This window comes from Ammospiza nelsoni, chromosome 11 (assembly GCF_027579445.1).
Source record: "Ammospiza nelsoni isolate bAmmNel1 chromosome 11, bAmmNel1.pri, whole genome shotgun sequence".
In the NCBI taxonomy this organism is placed as follows: domain Eukaryota; kingdom Metazoa; phylum Chordata; class Aves; order Passeriformes; family Passerellidae; genus Ammospiza; species Ammospiza nelsoni.
In genome coordinates this window covers 1,876,737-1,902,465 of record NC_080643.1, presented here as the reverse complement: position 1 = coordinate 1,902,465, position 25,729 = coordinate 1,876,737, and the positions used below count along the sequence as shown (strand labels likewise).

At 44.8% G+C, this 25,729-nt stretch overlaps 1 protein-coding gene across 1 annotated transcript in view; it reads left to right on the top strand.

The window, feature by feature from the left end:
* Positions 1 to 25,729, top strand: part of LOC132078237 (contactin-4) — a 241,624-nt gene that overhangs the window by 189,476 nt on the left and 26,419 nt on the right. The window contains exons 12-13 of the mRNA XM_059480279.1: positions 2,686 to 2,836; positions 17,343 to 17,470. Of these exons, the coding sequence (XP_059336262.1) occupies positions 2,686 to 2,836; positions 17,343 to 17,470 (279 nt within the window). The remainder of the gene's footprint in view (positions 1 to 2,685; positions 2,837 to 17,342; positions 17,471 to 25,729) is intronic.

Here is a 25,729-nt window from a genome sequence, read left to right as displayed (position 1 = left end):
CTGCGGGGAGAGAGCAGAGATTACAGAGCCAGGATCTTCTCTGAGGTGCCCATGCCAGGGCAGGAGGCAATGGCCACAAAAACCTGGAAATGACACTTAAAATAAGAAAAAGTTTATTTTGAGGTTGGCTGGACGCTAGAACAGATTGTCCAGGGATATGGTGGCATCCCTGTCCTTGGAGATGCTCAACATCCAACTGGGCACAGCCCTGGGGAGCCTCCTGTGCTGCTCGTGGGTGAGCAGGGGTGGGGTGGGACCATCCCAGGGGTCCCTGCCAGGCTGCACCTCAATCCCAAACCATATTCCTGAACGAGACACAGCCCTGCTCAGCACAGGGTTGTATTTTCAAAGGGTTAAGCACAATTCCTGATCGCAAAATAACAGTTTAGTTGCCCTCAAATGAAATGTTGAGTAGCAGCATTCTCTGATTTATCCCGAGGAACAAAGCATCAGGTTTTTTTACCGCTATGGGATTTTCAATTATTGGTCATTTTTTATCATCAGTGATAGATGCCTGCATAGGAAAAAAAAAAATTCATTTGAAGGATCGTGTGTGTTGCTGTTGGAGAAAGGTACGATAATGCTCAATAAATTAGACTTCACAATGCTGAGATTTATTGGACATGAAAGAAATCGAAACAAACCCACTGATGCTTTTCTTGTCTATTTAAAACCTGGTAAAAATGGACCTTTGGGAAGGAGGAAGATGTTTTCAGAGGAAAGAGGTTTAATCCTTTTTGCTGGGGACTCCCAGGGTGTCCCTGTGCCCAGCAGCTCCTCGTGTCCACACAAAAAACCCAAATTTTGGAGGGTCTGGTCTAAGAAACCTGGCAAGGAATATTTATTTGGCCAACTTCTCACTTGGAATTTGCAGCTCTGCTTCTGTCTGTCACAGGAAAAGCACCCAAATGGTGTCCTGCAGATAAATCCCTGTGCATCTGTGATTGAACTTGGCACATGTTGAAAGGAAAGCAGCAGGTTTGCCTTTTCACTAGTTTCAAAGCAGGGCAACATTCTGAGCCCTCCCTGGGAAATTTTAGCTTTTAACCAGATCTGAGGGTTAAAATGGTTGTTGTAAAAGGTCCTGAAGTTAAGCACTTGCTACTGGTGGTGTTTAATCATCTCAAGCGAGACTTGCACCAAAATTAAGTGAAAGAGAGAAATGGAAAATTACAGACCCAGCTTTTCTCAGAGTGATTCTTCTCAATTATTGTTGCCAATTATCTTGCCTGGAGTCTTTATATAAAAGCAGAATCCAGTGGTGCTGGACATTGCACAAGACTGAGATGCAGTCTTGTCTTACAGAATTTTCAGGCTAAATGTTTGAAAAACAAATTGGAAAAATGAAATGTGGGCCTAGAGTGGGGAAAGAAAGGTCATTAAAATCCCTGCTTGACAAACAAAAGGTGTGAATAAATTAAATTCATTACTCCTGAAGTGGCACAGGAAGGTGTGGCAGTGCTGAGAAATGAGCCCAGAGTTTCTAAATGTCAGATGATGATGGTTTGAACGTCACAGAAAAACCCACAGTGAGCAACTCCTGTTTCTCACAGAGGGGCAGGAAAATGCAGCAAATGGCTCACAAAAATCACTCTAAACTGTTTATTACAGGGATGGGAGTAACAGGATTATTCAAAAAAATCTCTTTTGCTTATAAATTTGGGGCAATCATCTGAGAAATTTGTTTCAGAAGTGACAATATATTAATAATGATATAAATAATAATGCATTTGGCTCTAAATGCATTGGTGGGAAGTGTCGTCAGGATGTCTCCTTTAATTCTGGAGTGTTTTCCAAAGCCAGCGCTGGTTTCAGGGCTCTTTTATAGCATTTAATTAATATCACACCTGTGTTTCTGAGTGCCAGAATTAAGTTCCCTGCCTGTGATTAGACGTGGAAAGCAAAAATCTCTGATGCAGGACCTTGGAGCACTGTTGGATCATAGAGCCCATCCCGTTTTCAGTGTGGGATTGTGCTTTATTCACAGGAAGCCAAAGCATCTCCTTGTTCCCCAGGCTGCAGAGAGGCTGCAGGGCTTTGGGGTCAGCTCAGTGGATATCTGAGAGTTTGCCACAAACCACAGGAGTGTGCCCTGAGGGCAGGAAAAGCTGATTCTTTGTGCCCTGGGGGCAGGAAAAGCTGATTCTTTGTGCCCTGGAGCAAACAACTCTTGCCTTGTGTTGCTTGGTTCAGGACCTGGCTGTGTCAGTGTCTCCCACCTTTATATAAATAACCCAGCTTATGCAATAATTATGAATAGGAAGAATAAAAGTGTCAGCCTTTCTAGAAATGTTAACGTTTCTGATGAATTAGATGGGTTCTGTGTTTGTGAGAACTTCCCTGCCTGACAGAAGGATGATCCTGACACAGAAAAAGGAAATATTTTATATTCCTCATGCAGGAGGTTCCTGGGGGTGCTGTCCCAGTAAGATGTGCACGGTGGGGTTACTGGTTTCTCGGGTTTTTAGCGGAACACACATTTTTAAACAAATCAGGTATTTTTGTGCACTTAAAGCAGCACTCAGGTGTCTTTTTACCCCATCCAGACTTCACTAGTTCATAAAGTCCAATCATTCAGGAATTGCAAGCGAGAAACAACCCTGGAATTTTGTAATGTTCAAATGAGCCTGGTTTTGGTTTTTCCTGAGGGAAGTCTGACGTGGTTTGTGTTGGTTTTGCTTTCAGCCATCGGGCCAGACTTTTCCAAAACGCTGCTGAAGAAGCTGACTCTGGTTAAAGTGGGGGGTGAAGTCATCATTGAGTGCAAGCCCAAAGCCTCCCCCAGACCTACTTATTCTTGGAAGAAAGGAAAAGACATCCTGAGAGAAAATGAGAGGTAATGTCTTAAAGTAACCATTTCTTTCATTAACTAACCCAGGGACTTGCAGCAATCAGAGCTAAATTTGTCATTAATAGCTTTGCAAAATTGACTTGCAAATACATGAGGAAACAGCCTGTGTGCAATCCCAAGGAGCTGGGGGTGAGATTCCTATTCCCATGGTGCCCATCCCATCTCTGTCTGCTATTAAATCATCCCTGCCAAGAAGCTGATAAAAATGCACTCCAAAATCCCAAATATTTTGCCTCTGAAGTGCTCTAAATAACCATTGTTAAAAAAAATATAGATTCCCAGATGCTCTGCTCTGACTCTCACTGGGCTGTGTCTCCTGGGCTGCTGAATCCTCACCACTTCTACAGAAAGTGTAAAAGTTATTCACCTGCAGCCTGGACCTGGAGTCTGTGTGAAAGGCACAGTTAGGGAGTGACATTGTCATGGTTGTCATTGTTGTCTGCCTTCAAGGGCAGGAGGGGCCAAGTGCCTGAGCTCTGCTGAATCCTGCTGCATTTCTGCTTCCTGGATCCTGCTGCATTTCTGCTTCCTGAATCCTGCTGCATTTCTGCTTCCTGGATCCTGCTGCATTTCTGCATCCTGAATCCTGCTGCATTTCTGCATCCTGAATCCTGCTGCATTTCTGCTTCCTGGATCCTGCTGCATCTCTGCTTGCTGAATCCTGCTGCATTTCTGCTTCCTGTGCTTGCTGAAATGCCATTTCCTCCCCACTGTCCCAGTGCCTGGAGTCCAGCCCCAGGATCTCCCTACACCCCCAGCCGTGTGTGGATTTCAAACAAGAACTTTCTTGGCTGTTTTGAAAAGAATCTGTTGAAATCCAGGAAGCAAGGTGCCAGGAAAGGCTGCTGCTGCAATCCCTTCATCTCTAGGACAGGGCACAGAACTTTTAGACAGGCGTGGGAGAAGAAAATTCAATGAAATCTCTGCTAAAAGTGCCATTAAAGGATCCTGTGAGCGCCAGAGAGGCACCTGGGTGTCGCTATAGGACACGAAGGAACACAAGCACACACTGCTGTTCTCAAGGTGAAGAAAAAAGGGAAGTTTATAAAAGGGAAGTTTATTTTCTGACTCCAGCATTTATAGTTTTCCAAGAGTGACAGTGGATTGGAGGGTGACGGTGCCACCTCTCCAATGGCACTGGTCAAACCAACAGGCCATCAACTCTCTCCTCCTCCATAAAGGAATGCCAAAAAAAGAGTTATTTACAGAAAATGTGTGATGTTTACAAGAATGTAAACATCAGAAAGCTTAGAAAATCTTTAAAAACCAGAGTAACACCTGACCATCTGGATCCTTCCCCAGCTGCAGGTTGATCACGTGCAGGTTAATCAATATAGGTGACCCTTCCAGTTCCAGGTGGAGTTAAAAGCAGCAGCACGGTGTCAGCGCCAGCTCTGGATGCTGATGCTCAGCCTGCTGGCTGCCATGGCAATCCCTTCACAGCTTCTCCTGGGTTTTCTGTGGCTTTCCAGCTGCTGTCTGGGGTTCAGTTCCTTGCTGGAGACACTCTGTGTGGTTTTTGCTGCTGAAACTCCGGCTCTGGAGGCTCCTGCTGTCCAGGAGGCAAAACAAAGAGTGTTCTTCAGTGTTTGCCTCAGAGCAGAGACTGCCACACTGGAAAAAAAGAAAGAAAAAAAAAAAAAAGGGAGTTTTATGGGTTTAGGTTTCCCTTTCTTCTCTGGCGGCTGAGGTAGCGTGTGCTGCACCTCTAATGAATGCCATGGCCTCGGGGCATCTCTCACTGGTGCTTGAGAGCTGTGCAATTGTGTTATTAGGGATTCTGCCCTGGGGTACAATCACATTATTGCACTCATTAAAGGCACTTCATCTCCATAATAATGGAAATCCTGCCTTGGAGGCCTAACTGAGCCAAAATGATGTTGGGGGCCTGGCTCCAGAAGGTAAATTTTATATAGGAGCTGCTCTAGCACAGATATACATGCACAGGGTCTGCGTTGCTTCCCCTGCCAGTCTTCCCTCTTCTCTCAGGTCTTGTTTTGGGCCTAGAAAAAGGGGTTTTTATTTTCCATGCCATAGTGGCAATAATTCCATGTATTATTTCTCCCAGAGGTGAAGCTGTAGCATTGTGTGGCTCAAGAGCAGATTCACATTTCTCTTGTTCCCCCACAGCTTCCCACTTTTCCCCTTTCCCTTGCCTCCCCAACAGCAAAAAGAGTGCAGGAAAAGCAAGAAAACTTTTATTCAAAATATGTACACAACAGTCTTAATTCCTCATGTTCTCCTAGAGCTGTTGGAAGTCATATTTACCCTGCCACCAGACACGTGCTCAGGCTGGGACAGAAAAATAATTGTACTTTAAAGCCCCAAAACAAATTGCTCTTCTCTCATTCTTCTTCATGCAAAGCCCCTACATCATTAGAGCCATTTCTTTTCCAGGAATGTACAGTGCCTGCATTGCTTATGCAGCTTAATTGTAAGGAAAGAAATGCATAAAAAAACAAATTACGTTCTGTGCTGGTAGCAAAGAATATGAAAGTGTCCAATTAAACAACCATTCCCCGTGAGTTGTGTGGTAGCAACATCTGTTATCTTAATTAAACAAGTTTCTGTGCAGAGGGACCCTCCTGGTGCACTTTGTTGGAGCGGGATCTGACCCAGATACCCGAGGCACACTCAGGATCCTCGTGGAAATGCTCCCAGTGCTGCTCCCATTGTCTGGCAGGGCTGACAGGCTCTGGGATGTGTCACCTTGCACAGCCACGGTGCTTACGGCAGGAATATTGTTCATTTTTGGCGCTGAAAGTCAACAAAAGCACAGGAAACAGCACATGGTGCCACTTTCCCAGTGAGCTCAGCCATGGGAGTGTTTGGAGTGTGGGGAGTGCCCGGATAACTCACGCTGGGGACAGAGAACTGTCACAGATGTATTTTATGAAAAATCCTTTCGTTCGATCTTCTGAGAAGCTGGGAGGCCTCAGGAACAAAATGTGAACAATGGTTATCTGCTGCTGTGGAATGCAACAGGTGCGTCTGGGATTGGTCTCATGTGGTTGTTTCTAATTAATGGCCAATCACAGTCAGCTGGCTCGGACTCTCTGGTCAGTCAAAAGATTTTATTATCATTCCATTCCTTTCTATTCCTTGCAAGCCTTCTGATGAAATCCTTTCTTCTATTCTTTTAGTATAGTTATAATACATAATTTTCTTTTAATATAATATATATCATAAAATAATAAATCAGCGTTCTGATTTGTTATTAAACATGGAGTCAACATTCTCCATTAAACATGGAGCCAAGATTTTCATCCCTTCCCTCATCCTGGGACCCCTGTGAAACACCACCACAGAGAACAGCACCCCCAGACAGCTGCTGTGATTTGTCACCCAAACTGGCTGCTCTGCTCCAAGATTTCGGTAATTTGGGTCCAGATTTTCCCAGGTATTTCACTGTTCTCTCCACCACAGCCTGGAGTCAGGTCAGTCTAGGAGGATAATTGAACAAGCAAAGCTTCTCTCCCATTCTTCCAGCATGTCGTGAGTACAAAAAGTTGTATAAATTCCAGCTTTATATTTGCTGCCTCAAACTTCCTAATTAGTGCTTAATTACTTTAAACAGCCAGAAAGAAAATGGCAAGAGGACAGACAGCATATCTTTCCCAGGCTGCTGCCAGGGTACAAACCATGGTGATATTTTTATCCTGATTGCTTGAGAGATGGATTGCCAGCACTGTCTTTTGGACACACAGCCTAGTGACACTTCAGCAGAAAAGAAAATCTCAAAGGATGCTTCCCATCATTGCTTCCCATTAATTGTGTTGACTCTTTGTATTTTTTTATTCTTTTACATAAAGCACCTGTGCAATTTCTTGAAGGCAGACAGGTAACCAAAGCATCAATAACTTGTCGGGTTTTCATTACATCCTGCCCAGGCAGGATGAAAAATGACACTCTGCAAATGGCTTTCTGAAGTTTGTCCATCATTCATCTCACTTGGCACAGACTGTGGCAGAGATGGCTCTACTTCATTGCAACATCTGAAACAACTGACTTGTCCACTCATTTTAACCAATTTGCTGCAGAAAGAGAATAAAATGAACCAGGAAGCCGCTGGGTTTGGTGGTCAGGAGCCTTGGAAAGCTGTTGTCCCTGATGGCCTCCTGTTCATGAGCTGTTTGCCAGCAGGAGCTGGTTTTAGCTCTGGGTTGTTCTGGAGGTGTCCCAGGCCAGGCTGGACTGGGATTTGGAGCAGCCTGGTCTGTGGAAGGTGTCCCTGGATGAGCTTTAGAGTCCCTCCTACCCAATCCTGATTCTATGGTCACACCGTGTTTTAGCAGTGAAAGTGGTGGAGTCCCCATCCCTGGAGGATTAAAAGGATGTGGCACTTGGGGACAGGGGTCAGTGGTGGCCTTGGCAGTGCTGGGTTAACAGTTGGACTCAGTGCTCTTCAAAGGCATTACCTAAAAATGATTTTTTGATTCTATAAGTGTTTCCAGCTGAAGGTTGGACGAGAAGGATTAGGGACTTGTGTAGAATCCAGGTTTGGTTAGATGAGAAGGATTAGGGACTTGTGTAGAATCCAGGTTTGGTGCTGGTTTGTTTTGTGTGCATCAATAATCAGTCTGATCCCTAGAATTTCCATTTCTCCCATCTGCTGCTGCAGAAGCGGGAGCTGATTTCAGTTTGCAGCCACGAACTGAGGAGCAAAGAGCCAATTTTCCCTGTTCTGTGCCAAGCTCCAGCTGGGGTGAGCCCGTCCCTCACGCCGTGCCACAGCTCCTGCAGCATCAGCAATCTGTTCCCGTGTCCCAGCAGATCATCTGCAGCGTGGTGCTGCTGCAGGGCTCCGTGTGACACGTGTAGGACATCACTGCTGCCTGTGCTGCTGCTGGAGCTGGCCAGAACAGGGCTGGGAACAAACCCCAGGGCTGCTGTGCCCCAGGGGCTCGGGGGAAGTCAAAGGGCTTCCACCTGGTGCTCGTGGGGTAATTTTAACTTGCCAAGTTAAAATTAACAAGAGAAGGGGTCAAGAGAACTCATCAGGCTTTTACCTTGGTGCTTGTGGATTAATTTTGGTGCTTGTGTCGATTAATTTTGGTGCTTGTGTGCCTGGTGCTTGTGTGTTAATTTTAAAAGCTTTTTTTACCTTGGTGCTTGTGGATTAATTTTGGTGCTTCTGTGTTAATTCTAAAAGCTCTTTAAAATTATAAGAGCTCTGCTTGCAGAGGTGGAGAGGGTGAAGGGTGCAGAGCTCTGTCCCAGAGGCATCCGAGCTCCAGAGCACACCCAGCTGTGTCCTGTTAAAAGAGGATGAAGATATTCTTAGGAGAAACGTGTCACAGGGGACAGGAGAAATCAGCAGGCTTTCACCTGGTGCTTGTGTATTAATTTTAAAAGCAGAGCTCTGCTTGCAGGTGTAAAGAGGGCGAAGGATCCAGAGCTCTGTCCCAGAGGCATCTGACCTGTGGAGTGCATCCAGATGTGTCCTGTGTTGACATCCCTAAAAGCAGGATGAAGATGTCCCTAAGAGAAACCTGTCACAAAGGGTCAAGAGAAATCATCAGGCTTTCACCTTGGTGCTTGTGGATTAATTTTAAAAGCAGAGTTCTACTTGCACTGGTGGAGGGGGTGAAGGATCCAGAGCTTTGTCCCTGAGGGATCCAACCTCTGGATTGCAGCCAGATGTGTCCTGTGCTGACATTCTTAAATGTGTCACTTGCTGCTGTTCCTGCTTGAGATCTCTTATTACAGCGACCTGAGTGGGTCGCTGCTGGTGAGAGAGAGACAGTGAATCTTGTATCTTGATCAGAAGGCTTGATTTATTAATATATGATATAATACATTATAGTTATACTAAAAAGAATATAGAGAGAGGTTTGCAGAGCAGCTAGCTAAGCTAAGAATAGATAGAAAAGAGCCCACAACAAAGTTGTGGCCAAGGACTCAGTCCCCTGGCTTGAACTGGTGATTGGCTCTTAATTATAAACATAGAAAATGAGCCAATCAAGGTGAATCCTATTGCATTCCACAGCAGCTGATAATAATTGTTTACCTTCTCTTCGGGGGCCTCTGGCCTCCCGAAGACGCAGAAATCTGAAAGAAAGGATTTCTGCGGAGAAATGTCTGCGACAGTCTCTCAAGGTTTTATGATTATTAAATTCATCCCTGGGTGCTGAACACACAGCTACAAGTTGTTGCTCCCTCTGTTAAAGCTGCTCCAGGAAGGAGCTGGTCCCTCCCCACAGGAGGATGGGGGGGAGCAGGATGGGGTTTGCTCTGTGGTAAGCACACCCTGCATCCACTGCTTCCCAAAGAAATGCCTGGCATCAGCCTCCTGAATGCACTTTGGAGCTGATGTGCAGCTTCCTGCTTGTCCTCCAGCTGATAATGATTTTAGTATGTCTGTAGCATTTCGAAGGAAAAAATTATTATCAGATGTTTCTTCTCATGGGTGTTTTTATGGTGAAGAGCAAGCAGGCAATGATTTTACAGTTAGGGCCATACTGTGAGATGCACTTTTAGAATCCAAGGAAATCATTACATGTCTAAAGGGGAAGAAGGATTCCTAATGAACATTTCAGACTTGGTGATATTTTTGATGGCTATTCAAGCATCATTTTGAAGTGATGTAAATGTGTCCTGGGATCTCACAAACCTGTTAATGTCCATTACAAGCCAGGTGCGTAATTTCCCTTTGTGCTTTGGGCATTTTTTTGTTGGAACCAGAGAGAAAGATGTGTTATCCTTGAAAGGCTGTGCCTTTGGGCTTGAATTCGGGTGGTATCAGCTGGAACAAATAAGCTGAGAATGCATTTGCTGCCTCTGCTGAGATCTCACGAACGCTCCCAGAAACGCTTTGTGTCAGCAGCTGAGGCACTGAAAATCTTGCATGGATGTTTTTTCTCATAATAATTTTTATGAGCTCCAGTGGAGTTCCCTTTGATTGTCATGCCCTACAAACCTCCACAGTGGGTGCTGTAGGTAGAGGGTGGTGGCTTGTCCTTTTCAGGAAGGCGTTGTTGGCGTGGGTGGCTGGATGCGCCCTCCAAACACGATCCCTTGGATTAGCACTGTCCCTCTCCATGGACTAGAAGCCATTTAATTCCCATGCCTTGGGCTATAGCCAGCGCCCTGGAAGAACGAGCACAGCAAATATTTCAGTGAGCATTAGATGGAGTGAAAGCAGGAGTGGCTTTGCTGCTACCCAGACAGGATTTTCCTCGCTTGCGAGCGCAGGAGGACGCGTGTGGAGGCTGTGTCTCTGCTGGCTAATTGTGCAGAAAGGGAGGGCCCAGCTTTTCATGAAGAGCTTTTCAGGGTGTTTTGCTCCTCCAGTGCCACCAGAAGAGCTGGTCCAGGTCCTGAGCCTTTTGTTTGGAGAGTGGAGAGCCTGTATGTAGAGCCTGTCCCTTGCAGTGCCATTGCAGCGTTCATGGTTTATCAGTCAGCTTTGTCTGTAAATAAACTGCCAGCTGGAGGGGCTGTGTCAAAAGGGACATTTCCCTGGGGGATGGTCTGCATTTCCCACCAAAATCAATGAAAAATTGGCTCTTTGCAGCATCAGACCCTTCTAGACTTGCAGAGTCTTCCTGTATCAAATTGTCACTGCCTCGCATCTCGGGAATGAAAGCTGTTGTAAAAACAAAGCTTTGCTCTACCCAAATCTGCTTGCTCAAATATTTGTTTTGATGGCATGGGCTTTCTGACTGTATTTATTTTAATTTTGCGTGTAGTAAAAAAAAGAGTGCTTGGAGAGAGAAGGCAAAAAGGTTTCTATTATTTGAAATTCTCCACAGCCCCCTCGCTCCCTTCAGGGTCCCTCACAGTTCTTGTGTTTGGTTTTCATTTGTTTCCTCCTGTTATCAGCATCCCTAAAGAAAGATATTTTCCAGAGAACTGTTCTTCTTAGATAACCTGGGGATATTTTTGTATGTGAATTATTACTCCAGGCATCTCTGAACAATCTACATGAAGTCTCTAATAGCTGAAAATGCTCCCTTCCTTTCCTGCTGCCTCCCTGCTCCATCAGGATGACGTTCTGTCACTCCAGACTTGTCTTAGAAACGTACAGACCGAAGGGAAGATGATGACAAACCACAGCTTTTGTGTTTATAGATATTAATAATGGCTGGATGCAGCATTATTGCCTTGGACTGCTCTGTCACTGCAGATACACAATTGGTGGGAAAAGAAAATTGTGGGCAAATGTGGGATGCCAGATCCATGGCTGGTTTGAGCTGTGCTGAATTCAGTGGCAGTGTGCTGTTGGATGCTTCCAAAGGGGCCACTGCTACAATATCAAAACTTGTTATCTGAGCAAAAGATGTTCTTTTTTCTTTCTATTTAGAATATTATTGACAGGTTTTTATGATAAGTCAGTACTAAAAGAGGGAGAGTGACTTTTTCCATGGACAGACACTGCCAGGACAAGGGGGAATGGCTTCCTACATAGAGAAGTGGGAGATGTTCTACTGAACTCAACGCAACAGGATTTTCCCTCAGTTTATTTAGAGCAAATACAGTTCTTACCTGAAAATTAATTATAGGGGGTTGCTGTTAAGAGGCCTGTCAGTTGTCATGGATAAGGCAGGAGTTATCTACTGCTGCCTTCACTGAGAGAGAGACGTGCACTAAATTAAATGGGCTTGGACAGAGGCTCTAAATTATCTCAGGCTCCTCTGTGAACCACGAAAAGACAGGTCCTCAGAGACAAATAAACCCTGCAGCAGCTCTGGGTGAGGCACAGCCAGCAGGGCAGGAAGGTGCAGGTGTGTAGGAGGCTGAGAGTTCACTCAGTTGGGAGTTAGGATGGAAATAAATGGAAAACTCCAGCACAGGGATCATCCTGCCTTCCCTAGGATTCACTGACAGCTGTGGAGCTGACCCAGCTCGTGCCCTCCTTGCCCAGGTTGGTGCTGTGAGCCCTCAGGCTGTGCTGATGTCCCACCCTGGTGGTGGTGGTGTCCCTTTGTCCCCCTGTTCAGAAACATCTGGAGTGACAGGATGGGGATGAAAGCCCAGCCTGGAAAGCCCTGCCTGCTTTGAAATTTAGGGGGATGCTGAGGTTCTGGGGGGAAATTTAGGGGGGTGCTGAGGGTTTGGGCTGGTGTTGGTGAATGGTGAGATAGATTGTGCTGCAGGATGTGATTCTGAGGAGACAAAAATGTTGCAAAAAAAAAGAGGTGATTTTAGTGTGGGAGAAAGGTTTTTCTGGAGTCACCTTAGGTGATGCCTCCACAGGGCACGAGTCATTCATGTTCCCATGGGATTTACTGGGTGAAATCAGGTTTGCTGTGTTCACTGACTTAGAGCAGAAAAAATAAAAGCCATAGCAGGAAGCAAAGCTCATTGAGAGAGCAGGGGGAGCCTGGAGTGCTCCTGTGGCATGGCAGGGGCTGGGTGGGGTTTAGGCTCAGGGCTCTTTCCCCCTGTGCACCATCAGAGTTGGGAGCCCCAGGAGCCTGGCTTGGACCTTGGGGTGTTTTACTGGAGGTGAAGGAAGCAGAATGCTCTGACCTGGCTGTGAGTTATTTATGCAACACAAAGGGCACAACATCCCCTGTCACACCTGGGGACAGCATCCCAGGGCCACAGGAGTTATTTATTACCTGTGGGCTGTGCCCTGAACCAGCCCGTTCTCCAAGTGATGAGCAGGCACTCGTGAGCTGTGTCCCTGGTTTTGGGTGCTCTGAGCAGTGAAACCTGTGAGGATTTATAAACTTCTCTGCTTACCCAAAATAGCCTAATGGCCAGTACCACAGCCATGAGATCATTTTAATAACCCCCACTGCATGGCAAGCATTATTTTAAAGGTGATAAACAGCTACAGAGATGTCTGATAGAAATAGAAATAATTTGATAAATAATGCAATTGCCTGGAGTTGTGGCATGAGGCAAAGTTGCTGTTAGGCTAAAAATTGCTCCAGATATCCCTGCCAAGGAACTCTGGGAAAAGAGGGAACAAATACACTGCTGAGACTGCAGTCAGGGCTGCCTGGTGCTTCTGCTTTCTTCTCTGCTTCCAGCCCCCAGCCCAGGCACAGCATACAATAGGCCATTCATCATGCCAGCTGAAATACACTGTTTTTCACAGGTACATTTAACCCAAATCCTCTCTCAGAAGACGGATTATCTCTTAGAAGAACTCTGGCACCAGTGTCTCTTTTCAATGGCCACGTCACCACTGCCACAAAGGCTGTACATGAAGGGATCAATGGTAGTTTTATCTCAAATTGCACTCAGTGTGTGTTTCTTCCAGCTGACATTCATTTAAATGCTTGCTCTAAGACATCTTTTCTCCCTGTAATAGAAAAAGGATCGGACATCCTAAGCATTGTTTCGTGGGGGAAAAAAAAAATATTTAAAATATTCACTCGGCTAAGCATGAAATATTTCAGCTGTGTGTGTTTAATCAGGAGTGAAAGCAAGGGTAGTTATGCTTGTATTTCATAAATTAAAATGCTAAAATGATTAGATAAGAAAACAAAATACCTTACTCCATTGCAGCAGTGCTAATGAAACCATTTGAGAGGGGAAAAAAAAAGAAAAAGAAAAAAGTCACTTTGTGATTCTGAGCACTTTTGCTGTGAAGGAGCACAGAGCTGTGATTGCAGTGCTGGGGCTGTGCTGGGTCCCTCGGGAAGGGGAGGCACACCCAGGCTGCCACATGCTCTGCATTTGTACTCCATTCATATTCCATTCATATTCCATTCATATCCACGTGTTTCCACCTGCTGAACAGAAAAACAGAGGGCAAGCTGTGAGGAATGCACTGAGGGATCCCTGCCGTGCCACCTGGCTGAGCAGCGCTGTGGGACTGGGAACCATTCCTGGGGGCAAGGTCAGGAGGGACTGGGAACCATTCCTGCTGGGATTGGGAACCATTCCTGCTGGGACTGGGAACCATTCCTGCTGGGATTGGGAACCATTCCTGCTGGGACTGGAAACCATTCCTGCTGGGATTGGGAACCATTCCTGCTGGGACTGGGAACCATTCCTGCTGGGACTGGAAACCATTCCTGCTGGGATTGGGAACCATTCCTGCTGGGATTGGGAACCATTCCTGCTGGGACTGGGAACCATTCCTGCTGGGATTGGGAACCATTCCTGCTGGGACTGGGAACCATTCCTGCTGGGATTGGGAACCATTCCTGCTGGGACTGGGAACCATTCCTGCTGGAAAGGTCAGGAGGGATTGGGAACCATTCCTGCTGGGATTGGGAACCATTCCTGCTGGGATTGGGAACCATTCCTGCTGGGACTGGGAACCATTCCTGCTGGAAAGGTCAGGAGGGATTGGGAACCATTCCTGCTGGGACTGGGAACCATTCCTGCTGGGATTGGGAACCATTCCTGCTGGGAAGGTTGGGTGGGATTTGGAACCATTCCAGCTGGGATTGGGAACCATTCCTGCTGGGAAGGTCAGGAGGGATTGGGAACCATTCCTGCTGGGATTGGGAACCATTCCTGCTGGGATTGGGCACCATTCCTGCTGTGAAGGTCAGGAGGGATTGGGAACCATTCCTGCTGGGATTGGGAACCATTCCTGCTGGGATTGGGCACCATTCCTGCTGTGAAGGTCAGGAGGGATTGGGAAGGTCAGGAGGGATTGGGAACCATTCCTGCTGGGACTGGGAACCATTCCTGCTGGGAAGGTTGGGTGGGATTGGGAACCATTCCTGCTGGGATTGGGAACCATTCCTGCTGGGAAGGTCAGGAGGGATTGGGAACCATTCCTGCTGGGATTGGGAACCATTCCTGCTGGGATTGGGAACCATTCCTGCTGGGAAGGTCAGGGCATGGGCCTGCTCCTCACCCTTCAAGGGCTTCCCCCTGCAAGGTCAGGTGAGCTCCAGCCCCCCTGGCTCTGCAGGGTGGAAACATGTGGATGTGAATGGAATTCGTATCCTCCAGGACCTGTTTGCTCCTGGAGCCACAGAGGATTTCTCAGTTAAACTCCAGAGCAGGATGTTCCAGTGGATGCTGGGGTTTTCAGGGAATGTTCTGTCAGAGCAGGAGGCCAGGCTGAGCAGCAGGCACGTTTTGGGAGAGGCAGGTGATGCAGCCAAGCCCTCAGAGGTGAGATTTCCATGGAGGTGCTGACTGACACTCGGGTTTGTGATGAGCTCTGGGACTTGGGCAGATTTCCTGATTTCCTCTTTCCTTTCTATGCCAAGCAAGGGCTTGATCTCATTTTCACAACGTCGGTGATAAAACTCTTCCTGAGCTCACCAGGACAATTTCTATCTCTAATGCACATGTTACTGCCTGAGGAATATTTATCTTCTCCTGGGAGTGGGCTCCATGAATCCCACCTGCCCTGCTCCATCCATCCTGCAGTAGAACCCAGTGCTGCAGTTCAGGAAACAAGCAATGCTTTTATCTCCTCATTCCAGACCTGTCTTTGCTCCCTGTGGACCTGAAATCTCCAGCACAGACCCCCAGATTCTCTCTTACAAATGCTGTGTTTAAAATAGACAACCTTTCTTCCTATAATGATGCTAAACTATCTTAAATTGTCTTTTTTCTTTTTTTCCCAAATGGATATTTTAATATTTGATTTTTCTCTGATTAGCAGTGACATTAGCAGCAGAACAGTTCATTAACCTGTGCAAGAAGAGATTTATATTTTTATTTATTGTCGCCACTGCTGTGAGTAGAGAACTCAGATCATTTAATAGCAAGTCAGTAGCTCCTTTGTTGAGTTTGCAGTGGTTTAAAGAGGTGCACACTCAGCAGCCAGCACTTTGTTTGATGTGTGTGTTTATGGGAAATGTGGTTTGTTTTTATGCATTCCCTGGTTAGAAACATTTTGAGGGTGCATTTCAGAGCAGAGAGCACACTGAGCAGTGCTTCAGCCACTTGGAACTTTGTGTCTTGGAAGAACTTTTTCACCCAAACTGCTGGAAGCTGTGGCTGAAGGGTTGTTTGCTTTCCATACAATTAGCAGTTTGAGAACTCAGTGGCCTGAAATGAGCCTCTCATCTCATTTATTGCAGATAGGTCTGCAAAGAAAATTTGGGTATTAGCAACATCAGTGAGAGGCCTGCCTCCCTTCTCAACTAACTGTAACAAATTTCCAAGTGTTCAAATAATTATTTGTTCACTTTTAGCACATTGGATTCAGATTAGAGGACAAAACATACGCTGTAGAAAAGCAGCTTCAGCAAAAAGAGCCACATAACCATAAGGCCTACTAATCAATGAGTCACAGAGAGGTTTTAATGGTCTGATTTATTTGGAAAAAATCACTTAACTTGTACAGTTATCTGTCACTTTTAATGCTGCTGCTTTCCAAGAGTGTGGAGGGAGATGCTGAGAGACCAGATGAGAATTCAACATCCCTGGGGCTCTCTGGGGAAGGGGTTTGGAGAATCCAGGTCCCTCCTGAGCTCTCTGCAAACCTGCCTGGGTTGAAGGATGTCTGTGGGCTCAGGGTAAAGCCTGGGAGCGCAGTCTCAGCTTAGGAAGGGAAGGAAATAGAGAAGCACGGCCTGAGATGTGCCAGAGCTGGATTGTCCTGATCCAAAGGGCTCCCCAGGGCTTTCCAGGCCTCACCACCTCAAAACCAGCCTGACGCTGGGAATAAAGACAGCTGAGAGGGAAAGCAATGGCAGGAGAAAGACAGAGACAGAAAAGGCATTAGAATTTGAAATTAAATCCGGCCTCATCAACAGACACAATTAAAATGATCCATGGAAGAGATTAGCCAGTAAATAGCTTGCAGCCATATGGCTGAAAATAAAGCACAAATAACCAAAAATAAAACCACAACTGTACAGAAATAATCCAAAACTCCACTTTTTCTGAGTTTCCTGGTGTGGCAGAAGTGTGGAGGGAGGGAGGGAAGGAGGGCAGGGCCTGGTGGGGCAGTGATGGAGCACAGTGCTGAGCTCGTCCTGCTTTGCATTGATTGGAATTGTAATGCCTGCCAAGGGCACCTTGAGCTTTCAGAAAGGCCCCGTTGTTCCTGAAGACCTGGAATTGATAAGAGCAGGAAATGATTCCTGGGGAGCTGCTGGTGCTGCCCAGCCCTGCTGGGGCCAGCGTGGGTTTGATGCATCATCAGCAGCTCTGATCTGTGCCCAGGGAGGGATGGAGATGGGAGAAACCTCCTCCACTGCTCCCTTCCCATCCATTTTTTTTTTAATTTTAATTTTTTTATTTGTAAAGGACATTTGCTTATTTTGTTTTTTTTTTTCTCACTACTAGTATTATACTATTATTTCCCACATATGATACTATTATTCCCCTAAAATCTGATTATAAAGGGAATTACAGTGAAGCAATTAATAAATAAAACAAAAATAAGCAGTTTGGAAAGAAATACTCAGGGATTTTCCTTGCTGCAGAACGTGGAGCCTGGGTGGTGCCTTTGGTTTGAGACCCACTGAGATGTACAGATCTCCACTTGCATTTTGTACCTTTTAAACCAGCCTTAACCAAAACAAGCACAGGCTGAAGCTTTGGTTTTGTGGAGGCTTAAAATAAAAAATAAAAGGGAACTAAAGCTGCTGTGCTGGTGTCTCTGCAGAATCACAGTCCTGGATGACGGGAGCCTGCGCATCGTCAACGTCACCAAAGCGGACGCGGGGAGCTACACGTGCACAGCCACCAACCACTTTGGGACAGCCAGCAGCACGGGCAGCCTGGTGGTGAAAGGTGACTGAAACCATTCCTATTGTGGCTCTCTGGGGCACAAAATCCTCTTTGTTTTCATGATTCCTCCTCCAGGGCCGAATTTCAGCGTTTCGGGAGTGCCGGGTGTTTATTCGTGTTCTTCATTTATTCGTCTTCTGTCAAATGTTGTTTGCAAAAGGAAAAGCCGTGGTTTGACCAAGATATTTAAAGGAATAATCTGACAAAGTTATTTTAAGGAATAATTTTGTAAACAATGAGAGGAGCTGACAAATGTGTTGAATTAATTCTTGCCATGCTGATGAGTAGTCCAGTGTCTGATTAATTATTATAGGCCATGAACATAAAGATTATTACCCTTACCCTCTATCTCCTTCTTCTTTGGGGAAAAATCTATATTGGATAGCAAATCAAGAGACATTGATTACAAAGTGATAAATCAATCAAAGAGCTCTAATGCTGTCAGTTTTAATTCTCCCACACATTTGCAGTGATGGATCATAGTCAGAGGCTGTCCTTGTCAGCTGTGTCTGTGGTACTCAGATAATACTTTAAATGTTTCAATGTGGATTTTAATCCATGTTTTTTATAGCTGGAACATACCCAGAGGTCCCTTCTAAACCCAACCAGTCTGGGATTTTCTGAGCCTTGTAGGGAAGCACATGGACCCCAACAATTCTTCAAGTTTGGGGTTGTTTTGAGTCCCTTGTGAGGCATTTGCCCACATTGGTCCCTGAAAACAAGAACAGAGACAAGTGAGGACCAGAGTTAGGTCTCTGTAGGAGCTGATTCTCTTTTTCCCTCATCTGGGTTGTCCTAAGAGGCACCTGCAGCAAACAGCCAGGAAAGGGCTGCTCAGGGAACACGAGCATAAAAGACTTTATCCATTATCAAAATTATGGAAGGGACCTTAAAGCCCTTCTGTCCCATCCCCTGCCACGGGCAGGGACACCTTCCACTGTCCCAGGCTGCTCCAAGCCCTGTCCAACCTGTCCTTGGACACTTCCAGGGATCCAGGGGCATTCCCTGCGCAGCCTGTGATCACCTCTGTCTGTCCCAGAGCAAAATTGGGGAGCAAAATGCTAAATCCAGCCCCAATCCCTTCCCCAGTTCCCCAGGGATGGCAGCAGGGTGGGTTCCAGCCCCAATCCCCCTCCCCAGTGCTGCAAGAGCCCAGGGGGAGAATCAGGAGCTGCACTTCAGGGATTGCTTCTCCCACCATAAAAAAAGCCAATTGTTGGAAGCAGGACTGACTGGGTTCTGTTATTCCATGGTTTTGTAGCTTATCCTCCCTCCCTCCCAGTGCCCAAGGAATATCCTGCAGCTCCCAGGAAAACTCAGCATTGTTGTACCTGATTTCTGCCCGTCTGTGCTCCACAAATCACTTTCCTTCCCACCGAGGTGATAAAGGATTAGTGAGGGCTTTTTCCCCCTCAGTGCTCTGTTTTGACTCCATTCCATTTGCATTCATGGCAGTGACACATGTGCACGAAGCACAGAATAAACTCTCCGGCCTGAGATGGGGATATTAACAGCAAACTGAGAAATGCAATTTCAAACTTTGGCCCATAAAAAGTATAAAAGAGCAGAAAGTATTCTGAACTCCAAATGAACTGTGTAAAATATTGTATTATAGAGTGAAATGCTTGAGTTTCTCTGCCCTAAGTAAAACATGTGTGAATTTGGACAGAAATATTATTGAACTCCTTATTTTAACTCAGTTTTGTGGTGTACAAAAAGACGAATTTAACAGCTGATGTGGGTTTTGACCTTAAGGTATGCCTGCATTCTTTTCTAACTCCTCTTATGTCATTGAGTAAAACACTGTGAAGGTCAAGACATTTTTTCTAACCTTCCTATGTTCTTCCATTAATATTGCAGGCTATCCTTTTTTTTAAAATTTTTTAAATTTCCTTTCTCAGGGAGAGATGCCTACAGTGTCAGAGACAGTGCAGGCAAGGATGGGAGTGGGAGAGGAATATGTTACACCAGAAGCAAGGAGCTTAAAATAACTCCCTGGCAAACAACCAGAGAGGGATGAATAAATATTCATTTTATGCATGAGTAGACAGTTTAAAAAATATCAAATCCTGACAGGTGCCCATAGGGCTGGGCATTAACATTCTGTTGTCAGGCTGGGTGAACCCCAGTGGTTTTCTGAACCAGTGCTCCTGTGTTTTGGGTTTGTTCTGTTGGATGGTGCTAAATGAGAACCTCTTGCCCTCCAAGACCTGAAATCTTAGAAACTTGCTTGTACAGTTTGACCTTTAAATTAAAAAGCAGGATTGAGTTTGTAAGGCTGGAGAAGCAGCTCCTTCCCAGGCAATGTTCAGAGCGCTGTGAAACACGGTGTGTGTTTCCATGTATTATAGAAATATTAATTTTCCATCTTGTTCCCTCAATTTTTCCTGTACTTGAGGCTAAATGTTCAATTCTTGCAACACACAGAAAGATTAGAGGCTGTCTGAGCACCAGGGGGATTAAATGACAAACAGAGTAAACAGGCAGAGGCTGCACAATATGAGTTCATTTGTGTTTAATGCAGGAGATCAGCAGGCTGGGAGAGGAGCAGGGAAGGGCTGCAATAAAAGCAAAAAAGGGGTGCAAAAAGTGGATGTGGGGAGCAGCAGGAGAGGCTCCTGTGCTGTCCCAGCTGCAGCAGGGCTGGGAGGGAGCCCCATCCCAACCCAGATGGGGTTTATAAAAATCAGGGGATCAGCTGAGCCCTGTGTGCTCCTCTCATGGGTCCCTGGCACGCAGGATGTGCTCCCAGCAGACACAATAAATGGCTTTTATTTCAGCAAAATTAAAAAAAAACTTCTTGCATTGGAGACTGGAGGTGAGTAGCTCGTGGTCCCAGTGCTGACACCCATTCCCAAACATCTGCTTTTTGTGGGCTCAGCTGGAAATCCATCTAAAGACATATATTTTTATATATAAATATAAATAAATTATAAATGTAAATATAAATATATATACATTAGATATATAAATATAAATTATTATATGTAAATATAAATTATCTGAATACAGCTATAATACATAAATATAAATGCGTATGTAAATATAATTTATATTTATAAACTTAATATTATATATATTATCATATATATAATACAATATAATACAATATAATATAATATAATATAATATAATATAATATAATAATAATATAATATAATATAATATAATATAATACAATATAATATAATATAATATAATATAATATAATATAAATAATATAATATATAATATATAATATTATAAATATATAATTTATATTTATATATATAAACACATAGATCTATATATAAATATAAATAATTATTATATGTAAATATAATTATATGTCGGAATACAGATTTAATATATAAATATATATGTAAATATAAATATATAAATACATAGCTCTATATATAAATGTATATGTAAATATAAATATATATCTAAATATATAGATTTAATATATAAATATAAATATATATAAATATAAAATATATTTATAAATATATATATATAAAGACATAGATAGATAGGTAGATATAGATATATATATATCTAAAGACATAGATTTAATTGCATTTCAGTTGAAGCTGATCTCTGAATGCTTGCTGGGGTTGGTGCCTGCCTGCCCCCTTGGGGAGTGCAGCAATTCCAGTCCCATCAGTGCCTCCCTGACAGGGGCAGCTTCCCATGGCTTTATTTGCCTCTTTAATTATGATGCACCTTTAACATTTTCTGCTGCTGTGAGCGCCTCTCATTTGGGCTGTCACGGGAGGGCTCAAGGCAGTAAAAGCAGAACTTTTGCTGTTCAGTGGGAAAAGAGCACAAAGATAATGTCAGGAGGTTTTTTTTTCCTCACGCTTGAATAGACTGATAGTCTTGATTTTGTCCAGCACAGTGACTCAAATCATTTCATATAAAATAGCGCATTTTTCATTGCCAGCCTATTCCTCTGTGTGAACGCTGAAGTGCTGCATTGCAGTTAAAATTGATTAAATACTGTTAATTCTGGGCCCATTAGCGAGTAACTTTTCAGAGACTTCAGATGTTGCTGCCTTTAAACCTGGAATTCTTGTTGTGTTTGTTGCAGCCCTATAGGACACAGCACCTGCCTTCTGCAGAAAGTGGCAGAGGGATGTGATGGTCCCCTCTGGCCCCCCATGGCTGTCTCTGTTCCATCATCACTTGATCAGAATTGAAAATCCAGTCTTGGGAATTTGTGTCGTGCTTGCCTTGTGTCCGTGGGGTTTGGTTTTGGGGTTTTTTAATCAGTGAATTCCAGTAAATGTGAATTTCACCTTCTGTTCTCAGCTCTGTTGAGTTTTAAGTGACTTTGGAGTAACTGGGATATCAATTCCTTGGAGTGAGGCTTTAACTTTTTCCCCAAGAGGAGGAATAAACCACACATTAAGATGTTGAGGGGTTTTTGTAGCATGGACCAAGGGGAAATTACAGCAGCCACTGAAATCTACTGACCCGTTTCAGCACCGTCGCCGTTCCCAGGAGCCCTCTCCAGCCCTCCCTGATTTCCCCCTTTGCTCCCATGGAAAAGCTGTCCCAGGAAGCTGCTGCAGACATTTTTTTTATTTTCCATCCCTCCCATCCATGATCTGGGTTTAGTCCTTGCTCATTTTGCAGCACGAGTGGCCCCTCTGTCACTGAGCTCTGCCTTCTGCCTGCAGTGTTTAAGGTCATGCAAATTCTTTATTTTTCTCTCCCCGTCGTTCAACATAATCCTAAATTCACATTGGTTATGCCTCAGGCCTTAAAAAAGGGACCTGGTTAAGTGATACCTGCTGTTAAAAGCACAAAATATAATTTTAAAAAGAGGGGCAGAGTTTGAAGGAATAATCCTAGACTATTGTCCGTATTTTCTGGGCTTTCTGTAATTTTCCTGGATAGCACACGAGGTTTGTGTTCAGCTGGTGTCAAAACCAAGATAAAGACTCAACTCTGAAACTATCAAAAGTTTCCTTATTCTTAAATTTTGTTTTAGCATTTGCTGAACACAATTTTTATATATAGTTCAGCCATGAATGAATACTTCTTATCAGGTCTAATAGGTTTTTTAAAAAAATTTCATGGAGGAAAAGTCAATTTAGAGCATGAACTTTTACTCCAGAATCTCTAAATCAGGGATTTGCAGGCAAAAAAAAGCTCAGGCAGTGCCATGGAGTTATGCAGGCTCTGATTTATTCATGAGAACATGTAATGTATTCTCATGTTTAAGAAAGAAAACTTTTTTCTAAGTTAGGAGGAACCTTTCTTGACTTCTGAGTCACAACCAGCAGCGAAGGTTTGATTTCCACAGCTGACAAGGAAAGCAGTAATCTCTGCCCGTGAAATTGCAAAGGAAAATATTCCTCTCTAATTGGACTATTTCCACTGACACCAATTATTTCCAGGACACAATTAAGGCTCTTTTGCTGGGTTTAAGTAAAATTATGACCCAGAGCACTGCGTGGAAGGCAGGATTATAAATGAGAGAGCTGGGCCTGCCCCTCCCTCCCTGTCTCAACCCTGGCAGCCCCAGTGCTGAGCTGCACTTTGCTGCATCTCCTTCCCTTCTTCTTCTTCTTCTTAAATTCTTCTTCCCTGGCTGGGAAATCCTGCAGCAGAGGCTGGGGCTGCAATCTGAGCTGCTGCAATCTGAGCTGCTGCAATCTGAGCTGCTGCAATCCTGCAGCTCCCTCAGGGTCCCTGCAGCCTGCAAGAGCTCTGCTTCATCTGGAACACAAGGTTTGATCAAGGATTTCAGACTTTGAGGCAACTTCCCTGCTCCTGCCAGCTGCCAGGCAGCCCAGGTTGCTGTGTGGTGCTGACCCACATCACCCTGTGCAGGTGTGAGGGGCTCAGGTTGAGTTTCAGCACTGGCAGGTGAATCCCCCCCCAGTTTGTTACACCTTGGGGAGGTAAAGTCTGATTTTCATCCCAGCCCTGTGCAGGTGAGGACCTGAGGTCATCAGAACAATCAGGGCAGCCCCAGAGCACTCCAAGGAAGATGGAATTGTTGTGAATCCTGTCAGCATCCCTGTTTTTCTGACAGTTAGCTGAAGCAAAAAGGCTGCGATTATTCTGAGGCGACAGAAGTGCCACAATGAGGAGCAGGTGCCTCCTGTGCTGTTGAGCTTTCCCCAAATCCTCCCCTCCCTGGGCTGCTCAGAGGCAAGTTTGGCTTCTGATTTTCTGAGTGTGAACTTGTCCAACACAACTGATCCTGCTCTGGGACAGGGACGGGACCCAGGGAATGGCCGGAGCTGTGCCAGGGGGTTTAGGTTGGGTTTTAGGGAAAGGTTCATTCCCAGAGGGTGCTGGCACTGCCCAGGCTGCCCAGGGAATGGGCACAGCCCCAGAGCTCCAGGAGGGTTTGGAAAACCCTCCCAGGGATGCCCAGGTGGGATTTGGGGATAACACCCCCAGGGATGCCCAGGTGGGATTTGGGGATAACACCCCCAGGGATGCCCAGGTGGGATTCGGGGTGTCTGTGCAGGTCAGGGGCTGCCCTGGGTGATCCCTGTGGTCCCTTCCCATCAGGCTGTCCCAGGGTTCTGTGATTCCACACCTGCTGTGAGCAGGGGAGGGTCAGTGACACCCTGAGGATGAGGATGATGATGATGAGGGTCAGAGTGAGCAGCCATGGCCCCTTTGGGGACATGTCCTATCATAGATTTGTGCCCAAACATTGAACTGTGAATGAACAGCACAGAGAGAGCTCTCAGGTTTTTCCTAGGGTAAGAAAAATCCCAGTCAGCTGCTGAGGACAAAACCAGTGAATGGCAGAGAGAGAGATGACAATGAAATCAAATCCAGCAATAAAATCAAACACCACTGGGCTGCTCTTAGGGCTGCCTGAATGAAGTCAGCTCAGAGTTTCTTTTTCTCTTGTAAGCACTTACTGCTCACAACAAATAAAACTTGTAAACATAGCACAAGTGTTAAGCTTCATTAAATTTGCAGCAGACAATTAATTTTTTTTCCAGGCAATTCAGAGGTTCTTGTGTAGTACTGATTTAGCTTAATTGAACATATTACCACAAGCAGACAATAAGAAATATATTGAAGAGATCCATCTGGCTCCCAGTGCAAACCTCGTGCTCGTTTGCTGGGGCTGTCACAGCCCTTACTAATTGCCTCATTTTGGCTCCTTCACAATCAGTGTGATTTAGCCATTAACATGATAAAAGTCATCTTGGTGAAGAGCTCGATATTAAAAAGCATAGATCTCCTGCCTTGCTCTGGTGCCACTTTTGGACTAATCTCCAGCCTTATTGGAGTGATATTTTCCAAAGCAGGAATTCAAATGGATCAATTCCCACGGAGCAGCTTCTGCAGGTACTGTGTGCCTGGGATGGAGGGGGTGCAGCTCTGAAATGTTTCCTCTGGGTCTGGGAAATGTCAGATTCTTCCCTCTCACCACCTTCTCCTTTCTCCTTCCAACCCCAGCCAACCTTCAGGCACATCAAGGCTCTTACAACTGATAATTGCTCAGGTAAATAATGGAATTAACATCACAGCAAGTGCTGATGCTTGTAGATACACCTGATTCAGCACATAAAGTGGGAAAAAATTATATTTTTAGAAAAGTTCAACCATTATGTCTGAATAACCTGTAGAGGGGAAAAAACCCAGTATTTTTGTTCTGTGTTTTTACCTTAAACCCACAATGTATTGCAGGGCCAGCATTATTGCAGCCTCTCCCACCACAGGAAAAAAATTTAAAAAAAGGTAAGAATAATGCCTTTAAAAGCTCAGAACTTTTGTTTTAGGAATTTTTCTGAGCTGTCCCAAAAAAGCAGGAGGTTCAGGAGTTCTCCATGGCCAGCACAATACTGGGTGGTTTGGCTCATCACTGGAGATCAGATCCACACATCAGCTGGCAGACATGACCTGTGGCTTAAACACAGACTCTTAATGAGACAAAAGCAGGTTAATTAACAGTTTTCATCAACTCACTTCAATTTATTTTAACACGCTGCATTTCAGAAAGGTTAAAATATTTGTCAGTTTTTGCACACAAATGAAAGCCCAGAGTGGTTTAAACAAAGCCATAGATCACATCTAAATCTGAGTAAATGCAGTGTGTGTGAGTAAGTTTATGGTGTGATTGGACATAAATCATAATTAACAAATTATTCTGCAGTCAGGCCCTGGCACAGGGTGCCCAGAGAAGCTGTGGTTGTTCCATCCCTGGAACTGGATTGATTTTCCCAGAATTTACATTTTACAATTATTTTTTTTGCCAGAATTTACAGTATTTGATCAATTTGAACTGCAATGCAG